This window comes from Lepidochelys olivacea (assembly GCF_965140295.1).
Source record: "Lepidochelys olivacea isolate rLepOli2 genome assembly, chromosome: 4".
NCBI lineage: Eukaryota > Metazoa > Chordata > Testudines > Cheloniidae > Lepidochelys > Lepidochelys olivacea.
This window is the reverse complement of record NC_140414.1, coordinates 121,848,773-121,861,516: the sequence shown is the minus strand read 5'-3', so window position 1 is coordinate 121,861,516 and position 12,744 is coordinate 121,848,773. Positions and strand designations below refer to the sequence as shown.

General features: G+C 39.3%; 1 protein-coding gene across 1 annotated transcript; it reads left to right on the top strand.

The window, feature by feature from the left end:
* Positions 1–212: 212 nt before the first annotated feature.
* ZNF518B (zinc finger protein 518B) lies at positions 213–12,396 on the top strand. The gene is made up of 2 exons (XM_084625585.1): positions 213–302; positions 6,725–12,396. The coding sequence occupies exon 2, from the start codon at positions 6,943–6,945 to the stop codon at positions 10,114–10,116; it is 3,174 nt and encodes a 1,057-aa protein (XP_084481711.1). The 5' UTR covers positions 213–302; positions 6,725–6,942; the 3' UTR covers positions 10,117–12,396.
* Positions 12,397–12,744: the final 348 nt, after the last annotated feature.

Here is a 12,744-nt window from a genome sequence, read left to right as displayed (position 1 = left end):
AGCCCTGGCCCCGGGCAGCCCCACGTGGCACTGGCAGCCCGCGCGCCCGCCTCTCGGCGCGTTCCAACAAGACCCTCTGCCTCTGCCGCCGCCGCGGCCCGCCCCGCTGCCGGCGGCTCTGTAGAGCTCTACTCTCCCACGGGCGGGGCGGCGGCGCTGGCCAATCGGGCGGCGCGGCGGCTGGGGGGGGCGCTGAGGTCAGTTCCGCTGTACGCTCGCTGGCTGCTGCGCTCGGCGCAGGGCGTGGAGCCGCGTCGGCGCGCTCTGAGCGCGCGTGGGGGGCGCAGGCTCACCCACCGAAGGTAAGTACCTGGCAACGGGGCGCTCTTGCTCCCCCGAACCCCCCCCGGGAGGCGTAGGCGGGCGGATGGGGGTCGCTGCTGGCAGCTCCGCGGCAGGGAGGCGGGGGGCGTCTGAGCTGCTGGGTGAGCTGTGGGTATTTGGGGTCCGCAGCTCCCCCCTTTGTGACCCGAGGTGGGGGCTGTCCTAGCCCCCCTCTCTCCCTCCCGGGCGGAGGCAGCCCCTCAAGTAGGCCCCAAGGGGGCACCCTCCCTATCCCGCCATAGGGGGAGGGTGCGTCCTCCCTTTCCGTCGTGGGAGGAGTCCCCAGCAGCGGGACCTGCTGCCGCCCCGAGTCCTGCTGTTCCAGCTCCCGCCTCGTCACGGGCGGTGGAATGGGGGTCCCCCTAGCTGCGGTCACGGGCGGTGGAATGGGGGTCCCCCTAGCTGCGGTCCAGGCGGGGCTGCACTCGTCGCTGCGGGGGTGGTAGGACTTGCTGCTGCCGCACTCCGTGCTGGCTGTACTGCCCTCGCTGGGCCGGTCGGAGCATTGCGGGGATTAGTGGGAAAAACCTTCCCCCTCCTATCCCCTTCTTATTTTGTAGTTACAGGCGGCGAGAAATGTCTCCTTTCCCCAAGGAAGGGATCAGGGACCCTGCTTTGAGCCTTGCAAAGTGCAGGGAGGGAGCAGGCTGTCTGCTCCAGTCGATTCCCAGTAACGTTTCCTTGGGCGCAACTTCTGGCTATTCAACAATTTTGTGTGTGGCCATGGGGTTAGGCTTTTTCTGAGCCCTTCCATCGACACTTACTCTGTTTTCCCAAGATTACTATTGAATCTTTTGTCTTGGTACTGAATAGGAACTTTGGTTAGTGGTTCTGCTACTGAGGAAGGTTTAGTACATGGCATTAATACACAAATTAACAATAAAATACTATGGGGAAGAGCTGGAATAGATCATAGAATCATAGAATATCAGGGTTGGAAGGGACCTCAGGAGGTCATCTAGTCCAACCCCCTGCTCAAAGCAGGACCAATCCCCAATTAAATCATCCGAGCCAGGGCTTCGTCAAGCCTGACCTTAAAAACTTCTAAGGAAGGAGATTCCTTTAATGATTAAATGAAATCTGTTCTATCTGTAATTTGTTTCAAAAGAAACTCCCCTAAGACAGTAGTAGAATTAATATATTTCCTCAAAGGATTTAAACACAAATAGTGATTTATAATTAATATGCTGTAGGGAATAATCCTGCATTAACTCAGATTTGGCTAAATGTCTTGCAGTATATTTTCCAATAGCAAATTTCCATGCTGCTACTAAGAAGACTGTGAGTGGGGCTACTCATGGTAGTAAAATGTTTCCAGGGTCTGGGTCTAAGAGATACATACTTTTAAAATTGGATACCCTTCACCATACCCTTGGTTCTCTGTTTTCTTCAATGCCATGCTTCTTTACTGTATTCTTATTAGCCCTTACTTATTAGTAAGTATAGAATAGTATAATATTAAATCCTGGTTAAACAAGCTTAGACTATTGAAGGATTATTTTTATGGGCATAAATGTGTGCAACAGAAAACTCTGATATTTAATTTTAAAGGCTGGCAATTATACATCTAATCATAAACAAGTGTAGGTATCTCAAGTACCTTTTACAAAGGTAACTATAGGTGCAATAAATATTTAGCATGTCAAGGTGCGTGTGTCAGGTTACTGCAATAGGACTACTCTAGTTTTCTGCTTGAGGTTGATAGCAGCATTTTGTAAAAGGTAAATTGAGGGCCCTGTCCTTCACTGAACGATGTGGTAGACCCCTGTAGTTCTCAGTACAGGATTGGGGCTAGAATACTGTGCAGTGCGTTTACAATACATTCTTGTTTTCATGGGACAAAATACATTTAAGCTATGCTTTAAAAATGTCCAGTTTGTTTTTAACTTAATATTTTGTATAATTCACGTTATAGGAGGTCCCAATAAATTGTTCTGCATATAATTCAAATGGAGATTTTTTTTTACATGTTGGCAGGATGTGAAATAATATAAAATAATTGTATATGTTATAATAAAGGCAAGCTTTAAAAACTGGTGTATGGTTTTTGCTTTTTAAAAAATCTGGTGTATTGATATTTCTGTTTATTTTTAAAGAGAGAAGAACTTTGAACTCCACATACATTAAGTATTGTGCTACATGGCTAGAAGTTCATTTGGAAACAAAATATCCTCTACACCATTATTTCTGCCAAAGAAAGTTCCATTGGTATAATTTGCTGGCTCACTTGCTTTTTAGTACAGTATTGTTTCTGAAAATTTATTAATACTTTTCTACATCTTTTGAAGGTAGCAGTTAGAACTGAAAACAGTATTCCAGGAGATTTATATTACAACATTATAACATTTTCAGTATTCTCTTCTCTTCCATTCTTTAAATATTTTCTTCTCTATATGGGCTGCTGCTGGACATGAGCAGAGGTACAAAATGATGCCTTTGGATTTTATAGTCATCCGTACTTTTCTGTGCTCTTTTGGGTTATGCTGCACTTTGAAGAAACTGTTTCCTTTAGTTAACCTTCTGCATTGTATCTCTATGAATACTTTGAAGAGTATAAAGGTAGGCTACAAAGTGTCCAGTTTTTCTACATACTTTGTCATGCTAGTGTGTAGTGAATGGTCAGTATGTTGCCTCCTGAGACTGTGTGGATTTGCACAATTCATAGTCACCATGTTCTGGAATATTCTCACATCTTATTAAAACATCTATATTTCTCTTCTTCTCATTCATTCTATCCCACACAATGACAAAATGGAACCCTTCACACCAAAACCTTCCAGATTGGACTTTCAGCACTCAAGAATAACCAGTGATGGGACTTGGCAAAGAAAACAGGGCATGTCATTAAGACGACAGATGGCTGTTTAATCTTTTTTTTCCCCAGAACACTATTTGAATGATTCTTTTTATTTTCATTCTCTTGATTCTAATACAAATTTAATTTGAACATGGGGTTTGCCACATGCTTAAATACAGGATTTCTTCTAAATATAAGGTCTGTTCGGTTCAGAAAACTCAATAGGGACAATAGACTATCGAAAATATCCCAGTTCAGTTTCTACTGTATCAGACTTTCAGCTTTTCAACTGATAGCTCAGTTGTATGTCTATTAAATCAAAATGATCTTTAAATAGTTTTGTTGCAAAAAAAACTTCAAAATCTCTTGTGTTCTGCTAAGGCCTGCCTCTTTGATATACTTTTGTTCATTTTTTCATATTTTGTGAAAATTGCCTTGCTAGGTTTTTTTAATAGCATAGGAAAACACTTGAGTTTTTAATGCTCTTTTTTGTGATCATGTAATTGGCAGCTGAAGCCAGAAGGTTTTGTTTCCCTATTTGGTTGAGTGCAATTATTTTGTCTATGGATGGTTGCACATAGTTTTTTTTTTAAAAAACGCTTAGGATTGGCAATGAGAACATTTATGTTCATTTCATCCTTGCTATTGAGATAAAGTTTCATTAAGATTTCAGTGCTGCAGACAGCATCAAAACAATTGTGTGGATGCAACAGTTTTGAAGAAAATGTATTTTAAATTTAACACCAATATAAACATCAAGTAAAGTGCTGTATCATCTTCTTGACCTGAAACACAGCAGTACGCCTGTCATATTTATGTCCAAAAGAAATAAAGACTTGGATGCAAAGTGTCTTGCTCATCTTCAACCTCGATGAGACAGACGTGATACTAGTATGAAGAGAGACGAACCTATGTGGGACAAATAGGAATTTTCATCTAGTTCTCTAATGAGGGCACATACCCTCCAATTATCAATATTGTCAAAGCATTGGAGTCATAAAACCTACTCATAGACATCCAGATGGCTGTACAACAGCCAACCTTTGGCTGCGCAGGAGTCTAATATTGCTTCCAGATGTGAATTTAGCTACAGTTATTACCACATGAGACTGGATTGCTACATTTTGGCTTCATCCAAAAGGCTATCAGCAAACTACAGTTTTATTCAGCACATACCGCCTAATCTGCTAAGTGGAGTGAACCAGTAAAAGTACATAACACAGTACTATTAATTATATTGGCTGCCATTTGATTTTCATAAAAATTGAGGTAATTCCTCAAAGCCCTGGATGGACTTAAAACCAAGATATCTTTGAGAATCAATCCCTTTCCATGGCAGTATTTCCTAAGAAGACTAATGGATGGAACACAGATTCAAGATCAAATGAACTCACAGTGCATTCACAAGGAAGGTCTCTGGAACTCATTCCAACCAAAGTTCAGGCTGACACTAAGACTTACATCATTGTGTAAAAGTGTCCTCTTTCACACGGGCATTGCCTTCATATGATATTACTAAGTAATTCCAACATCATGCTCTTGGGGCAATAGCCCAAACCTTACTTACCTATAAGTAAGCAAGGGGAGGGGAGAGGGTGACTCCTGACGGTTATGTTGCTATGCAACATCATCTAGAAATGTCTCCGTACCTAGATAAGCATTATGCAATGGCATCTTCATATATAGAAATGCTTGTACAGGGAAGATGTGAATGGATTTTACATGTTGCTTCTTGGGTAGGTGCGACACAGAAGGAGAGTCTCAATCATTAATCTTTATTGAGCTTTGTGCATGCTTTGAGGACAAAACTTTTTATTTTTTAACATATAAGCTTTCTCGCAATCTAGGCAACAGCTGAGGATCAGATTCTATTTACATGAAGTTTAAAAACCACAGGGAAAAAAACTCCTTTGCTCTTTGTTGTTGTTCAAAGAATTTTGGAACAATCAGGTTGTGACATACATTTTGTTTAGGAGTACTAGTGGCACCTTAGAGACTAACCAATTTATATGAGCATAAGCTTTCGTGACCTATAGCTCACTTCATTGGATGTGAGCTGTAGCTCATGAAAGCTTATGCTCAGATAAATTGGTTAGTCTCTAAGGTGCCACTAGTACTCCTTTTCTTTTTGTGAATACAGACTAACACAGCTGCTACTCTGAAACCTGTCATTTTGTGTAGGCTAATGCTACATGGTTTGCCATTGTCCTCCATCTTCTGTCCCACTGTGTTTGTGTGTTTTTTTTTTCCTTTTCTTACCTGTTGCATCTTGTGTATTCAAATTAGATTGTAATCTTTTCAGGGCAGGGATCGTATGCCTATGCATAGAGCCCGGCATGGATACAAATTTATACCCACGGATGCGGACAGCCATGGATATAAATCAGTATCTGCAGAACCACAGGGCTCTCCTGGGAACTGTAGTGGCGAAAGGAGCGGAATGTGGGGCTGCTGCTCCCAGGAGCCAGTGCTCTGTGCTGGCAGCTCCTCTGGCGCGGCTGTACCGCCCTCAGCCCCACCCATTGAGGTGGTCATCAGGCTCACCGGCAGCCATCCCTGGTCGCGCTCTTGTGTTCAAGTGGCACGCACACCCCCAGACAGAAGACGCAGACAGCTGCATGGAAGGGATGGGAGCAAGGCTGGGGGTGGTACAGCTGTGCCAGAGGAGCTGCCAGAGCAGGGCACTGGCTCCTGGGAGCGACAGCCCCACGTTGTGCTTCTTTTGCCACTGTGGTTCCCGGGAGAGCTCTGCAGTTTCACGGATACTGATTTATATCCGTGGATATACATTTGTATCCATGAAGAGCTCTACCTATGCAGTAACTAGCACAGTGGGGATTTGGTTTTGACTTGGGTCTTTGTGCAGCACTGCAATACAAATAATAAAAAAATGTACATCAAATAAACTGGTTTGTCCTTATCAGTGGTAGGATTGGCCAACTGTAAGCTACATGCTTTTTTATGATTATCCAAATTTATTTTGATTAAAAACTTTGACACTGACTAAGAGAACCTTGCTTTAGTGAGGTTACATATTTGAAGCATTTCCAAATAGCTTAAAAATCCCCTTGGTGTAGATAAACTCATGGTAATTAGGAATGTGATCTTGATGGATAACAAATACAAAGACTATTGAGGTAGATTTGAATGAGTAAGGGCAGAAAATTTTAGACCTACCTCTTCTCAGTCCTCGGCATAAACAAGACATGGAAATGTATTCTAGTGTCCATTTGATAATTTGGCTTTTGCTCTCAAATGACAGAGAGGTTTCTCTCTGCTTCAGTAACTTTATGTCAAATTTCATTTTTTTTAAAGAATTAAAAAAAATACATAGGAGAAAATACCATAGAACACTGTATTGTGTGAATTTTATATAATACAGATTATAGCTGCAAAATGTAAGCACCTGTGAAAGAATACATTGAGTACACTTTCATGGTTGTATGTACTATATGCCTAATAAAGCAGAGAAACAGATTTGCAAACTGTATTTCAACAGTCAGCTATTTTTATTATATTGCAAATATTTACTTACCAAGTAACAACAATTTTTCAAAGTGTTTTTTCACTAACTGACCCAGTCTTTTGCTTTTATTTTTTTAGTGCTGCAAGTTGAGAGAATCCAGTAGAGAACTGAAAATAGAGTTTTATGGTTTCAGAACTTGAAGCAATACTTATTCATAAAGATAAAAATACACACTCTCCAGAGCAGTTGCCTGAATGATAACTAAGCAACACATTTGAGAGACTGTCACTATAAAAATTGTTTGTGTCCATTGCCATTGTATTTGCCTAAACTGGCAAGAGCCACTTGTTTTGAAATGCAGATAAAGAAAATGAGGGAAATTTTACCAAAACTGTATACAAGCCAAGTTAATGACATAAATAATTCTTTGACTACATCTCCAAAGCAAGCCAATGAGGATGAAGCAAATCAACCAAAAGGGACTGAAGGCCAGAACTGTGTCTATCAAGGGGATGAAGCTGAGGATAAGCTGCCATTGGTCCTTTGTATAAAGTGCAGAAGCGTGCAGAAACTTCCAGTGCCTGACTTACTAAAGCATAACAAACCCAGACAGACTGAAGACAAAAGTTTCATTTGCTGCAGGTGCAGTCTGAATACGCCACCGACTTTCCATTGTGTAGCTGACAGTGCCACTGCCATAGATTTAGAAAATCAAGAAAAAACATCCCGAAGTAAAACTCAGAAAACATTTAAAGTAAAAAACTTTCAACCAGACAAATATTACTGCGATAAATGTCGATTTTCAACAAAGGATCCTTTGCAGTATAAAAAGCATGTTGTTCAGCATGAAGAGATTAAATTTGTGTGCGCCCACTGTAGCTATGTATCCTACACCAAAGGAGAATTCCAACGGCATTTGGTGAAACATACTGGAACTTTTCCATATCAATGTGAATACTGTGAATACGGTGCTGTTAGGCATGATTATATAGTAAAACATACCAGAAGAGTACATGAAACAGTTACTGAGAAGGGGCCAATGAATATGGTTACAAAACAAGAGCAAAAGAGATCTTGCTTACCAAAGAGAAGCACTTTGTTTTCTGAAAAGCAGAAGTGTGATCAAAAAATTCCTCTTCGGAATGAGCCTTCAGATTTATCATCAAGTACAACTTGCAGCAAAATGCAAGATGGAATGAACAAAACAGTTTGTTTGTCTGACGATGTAGAATGTAGCCTAGGTACGACATCAGTCCAAGATAAAACTGTATTGGAACCAGCTGAAGTAAACATATATGAGAACCAAAATGTGGAAGTTGAAGTTTATTCTCCAAAAAAAGAGCCCATACAGCCAGGAATGCCATTAACAGTGATTGCACCTTCAGAACTTGTAGTTCCTTCTAACTGCTTAGCTCAGTTATTAGACATAAAAATAGTGAATGGCACACAGCAGTTGGTTCTTAAACTTATTCCTCTGAAAGAAACAAGTAATAAACCTATAAACTGTAAAGAAGAGGAACTCAGGAATCAAGGTGCAGAACAAACAGAGAAAGGAAAAAGAATAACTTCTGTTGCTCAAAATGAATTAACCACTGAAGCAACTGTAAATTTATCTAGTGTTAGTAACATGCTTGCTTCGGATAATAAATACAAAAAGAACTCTGAATGTCTTAATTCCTCCAATTCTGACTGTAACTCAAATGTACCTAGGCAGGATAAATCAAAAATAAGTTGTCCTAAATCCTCAAATAAGGAAAAATATGCAAAAAATGATTTATACTGTTCTAAAGAGACCCTGGACATGTCCACACGTGCATATGCTGCTTCCTCTGAAAGTGATAGATCCCAGACTGTTTTGTTGCAGGCGGCTCAGAAGAGCAACAGTTCCTCTTCATCTCCTGCCCTTGGAGAAAAGGACATATTGCCTTTTAATGGTGATGACAAAGAATGCAGGAGCCAGATCATTAGCTCTCTGGAAACACATTTGTTTGATACCTGTTTGGTTAAAGAATCTTTTAAAACTTCTCAAGGATGGGGAGAGTTCTCTTTAAATAAAAGTTCATGTTTAGAGGAATCAAGTGTTGGCTTAAGTAAATTAAACAGAGAGATCTCTGATTGTCAGAATAATCCTTTAGAAGCTTTAGAATTGCAGAATGTAGAAAATAAGGACAGCCCTTCTGAGGGTCCTGTCATTTCATCTGTATTTTCCCTTAGCTCTGGGGCTGAAAACATCCCAGAGGGAATCAAGTGGGATAATACTGCATGCAATAAAAAGTCAACAACAATGTTGTGTAGAAAGATTGCTCAGTTGATGTCCACTGCGGAGTGTAATGTGAAATCTACATTGGTTGCTTCACCTATGCCTGTTAGATGTTGTGCTTCTAATAAGAAGATGCCTTTGCCTCAGGAAACTTCAGCAAACTCTGAAAAAAAAGTCCCTGCTACTGAATTGGAACAATTTGCATCTTCACTTCAAACACCACAGAATGGTGGGATTGGTAATGAATTGTGTAATAAACAACCATCACAATCACGGTCAGCTACAACAAAAGCTAAAAGTAGAATGACTAAAAACACTCACATTGCTACTCCAGTGTTCATTCCAAAAGGGACAGTGCTGAAGGTCCTGAATGTCACTAGGAGTGAGAACACAAAAGAAGAAGGAGATAAGAATGAAATGTCATCTGCTACGATGTGTTGTAACGAAATGTTTCTACCACGACCAGTTCCTTTCAGCATTTCTGAGAAACTAAGCAGTAACCTACCTTTGCCAAATGAGAGTGAACTTAATGAGCAGTCCAGAAATCAAAATATGTCACTTAGGCACAGACCAAAAAGAGAGGCTAATGCAAAAAGTAATAGCAAACAAAATTTTATACTACTGCATCAAAAAAGTGATGAGCTAAGTAAGCAGAGCAAACTTACTTCAAAGGATCAACTTGGACCCAAAAATAAGGTAAAACAAGCAAAGTCCAGGGATTATTTGTCTAAGAAGAAAACAAGAATTTACTCAGAAACCAGTTGCATTTCTGAGGCGATGCCTCTTTTGACAGCAAGGCGTCTTAGGCTTGTACCACTTAGAGAACATCAGTTGATAAAATGTCCTCGTCGTAACCAGCCTGTAGTTGTATTAAATCATCCTGATGTTGATTCAGCAGAGGTAATTAATATAATGAAAATTGTCAACAAGTATAAAGGCAATATTGTGAAAGTTGTTTTATCAGAAAGAACGAGTAGTTGTCTTGGTGTGAAACAGTATAATAAACGGCTTACATTTCAGAACTTGGAAACAACAAGCCAAATGAAAAAGCAGAACTTTTTAAAAATGAAGCTAAAAAAGACCCATAAAAACAACTACCGGGTAGTGGAAACTTCACCAGCTAAAACACTGCAGTGTATGTTTAAGTGTTGGTTTTGTGGAAGGATATATGTAGACCAGGAAGAATGGATAAGTCATGGACAGAGACATTTGATAGAAGCAACCAAAGGCTGGGATGTTCTTTTTCTTCCTCTAGAAAGCCACAAGTGAGAAACTGTCAGTTTACTGCTCTTATTTTAACATGAGTGCCATTAATTTGTTTGGAAAGGGAGACAGTAAATATTTTACTGGAGGGTTTTTATATTTGGCAGGTGGGAGAGTGGTAATAGGAATTATAAACTGTATGAGAAGCCACTCTTGAGCACTAAACACTACATAGCACTTGGATGCCTGAAATAAGTGTTATGGCTATCCCTTGCTTTTTTGAAAGAGACCTGGAAATGATTTGCTCTGAAAACATTCTAGTGCAGTTCTCTTCACTAGGACACTATATGCAGTAACGTTATGTTGTGAGGTCAATAGGGATTTAAAATATCCAACTATATGACCTGTGTGAAATTAATTGAATTCAGTCTGAATTTTACTACTACAGCTTAATGGTTCAGAGGTCAGGCATAAATCTAATGAAGAGTATCTTTGACTCTTACGAATAAAAAAAGTGTGCATCATAATTTAGTAGCAAATTTAAAAAAAATGCCATAGTGGGGAAAAACTGGTGCTGAATCTGATTAAACTCCAATTTTAAGGAACAGAAGTAACTCCCCACTGACTTCAGTGGAGCTATAACAGTGTAAATGAGGAATTGGTGAGATCAGAATCAGACCCACAATGTGGAGTGGCAAGGAAAGCTTAATTCTGTGTTGTACAGTCAGGGGCCAAGTTGTGTCTTGTGCCACACAAGTGTAAGAGCAGGAAGAGGACACAGGTGACTACTTATTGTGCAAGCAAGCAGAAGCTCAACTTAAAGTGCATGAAATGAGGTCTGGCTTCTTTACTGGCTGGCATGATGTGATTCCGATGGATTGTGCATGCTGTAGGGCATAATGATCAGTGCTATGTGTAATCCGATTAGAAATGTATACTTTCAGGATAGAGCCTTTAACCAGGACCCCAGCCAGCCTAGCAGCTAGTGCATAGATAGGAAGAACTAGCTGGAGAACCAAACTGCTGCCTTGAAAAAGAGAGATTATGTTGCAGAACTCTACATTGCCAGTACCTGTCCACATTTTCTGTAGAATCTTCGTTTTGACATCCTAAATTTGAAGATTTTGCATGTTAGAATCTACACATGTAAGCCTCAATTCAGCAAGCTACTTACTAATAATAATAATAAGCACATGCCTAATCAACTCCCATTGATTGCTGTGTGACTACTCAGTGAAGTCAATAGGATGATTCATGTGCTAAGTGCCTTGCTGAATGAAGGTGAGTTTTTAGTGGGGAAGGAGGATGGTTGATAGTGAAGTTTAATAACTGGCCACTGTACATGTATAGAATTTTCTCGGTTATCTTGTCACAAATTGTAAACCATTTTATTTTTTTAAATTTCATGTACAGCAAGTGATGAATTGAGCACATATTTTGCAGTCACATTTCTACAGGTAAAAAAATAATTAATTTGATGCTGGAGATATATTATACATTTGAATTTTGTATAAATGCCTGTAGTTCCTAATTGTTAACAGTGGAAAAACACATTTTGTTAAAAAAACAAACAAAAAAACAAAACAAAAAACCCCACAACCCCTCCAGCCCCCGCAACAACCTACTAATCTGGGAATATTTTTTTGTTTTTTTTATACTCTAGAAAATTAAACATGGTTTTGATAAGGTATGTACTATATCTGTATTGAAATGTAAATATTTTGAAACTATAAAGCACATCTTGAGACTTGGGTCTAATTTACAAAAACAGTTATGTGAAACTTTTCTGTCAGACCATTTTGCAATACAATATTAAAATCTTTAGATATTTGGTGCTTTCAGAAAGGAGATCTTGTATTACTTTGCAACTTTTTGTATCATAGTGAAAGGCTAAACTGTTCAATGGAATACAGTTTGTATTATCTCTGTTTTTTTCAGTAATTAAATGACCGTTCTTATTTTGAAACAGGAATTTATATTTTTTTAGACTGGTACAGTAGAGATTTTCACTTTGTGTTCTTTGAAGCGAAACATCATGTTTCAGTTTTTTAAATTGTGAAAATAGTTTCAAATTCTAAATCTGTCATATCAGATTTTAATAAATATTGAAACTGCTAACATATGAAAAACCACTCGTGGCCAAATTCGTTCTCACTTACATTCATCCACCCAGGCAGATGTTTGAACCTACTTGAGTTTCTGTAGAAGCTGTTAAGGAAATACTTTTGAATCCTCTGTTTGTTTGGCAAAATATGACTGACATCTTTTAATCTTTAATCAATTTTGTATTCTTAAAAATTGTGTTGCGTGCAGGATTATAAACAGATTGTAGATGGTTTAGGGTGTTTTTCTTTGCTTATTTTAGTAAACAAAGACTGTTCTTTGTATCTCATTTGTTAATCTACATGTAACTGTTCTCCTTGTATTAAATTTACAAAATATAAGTGTTTTTGTATTAACATGAACATTTTTAGTAAATTGAATTGTACGGTGGATATAAAAATTTGACAGCAGATCTCATGCCTTTTTCTCTTGCCAAGGACATCCAAATTCTGGCCAGATGGGGGTGTGGTCTAAATTTTTTATTTATTTATTTATTTATTTATTGATGTAGTATTGTATTTGGATAGTTTTCCTTCTGGAATTTTAATAGTTTTGTGACTTGAGATAAAGAGTGTGACCCAGATTCTCTCT

Excerpts from the sequence above, each read along its gene's own strand:
- ZNF518B (XM_084625585.1), top strand. The coding sequence starts at position 6,943 with ATGCAGATAAAGAAAATGAGGGAAATTTTACCAAAACTGTATACAAGC.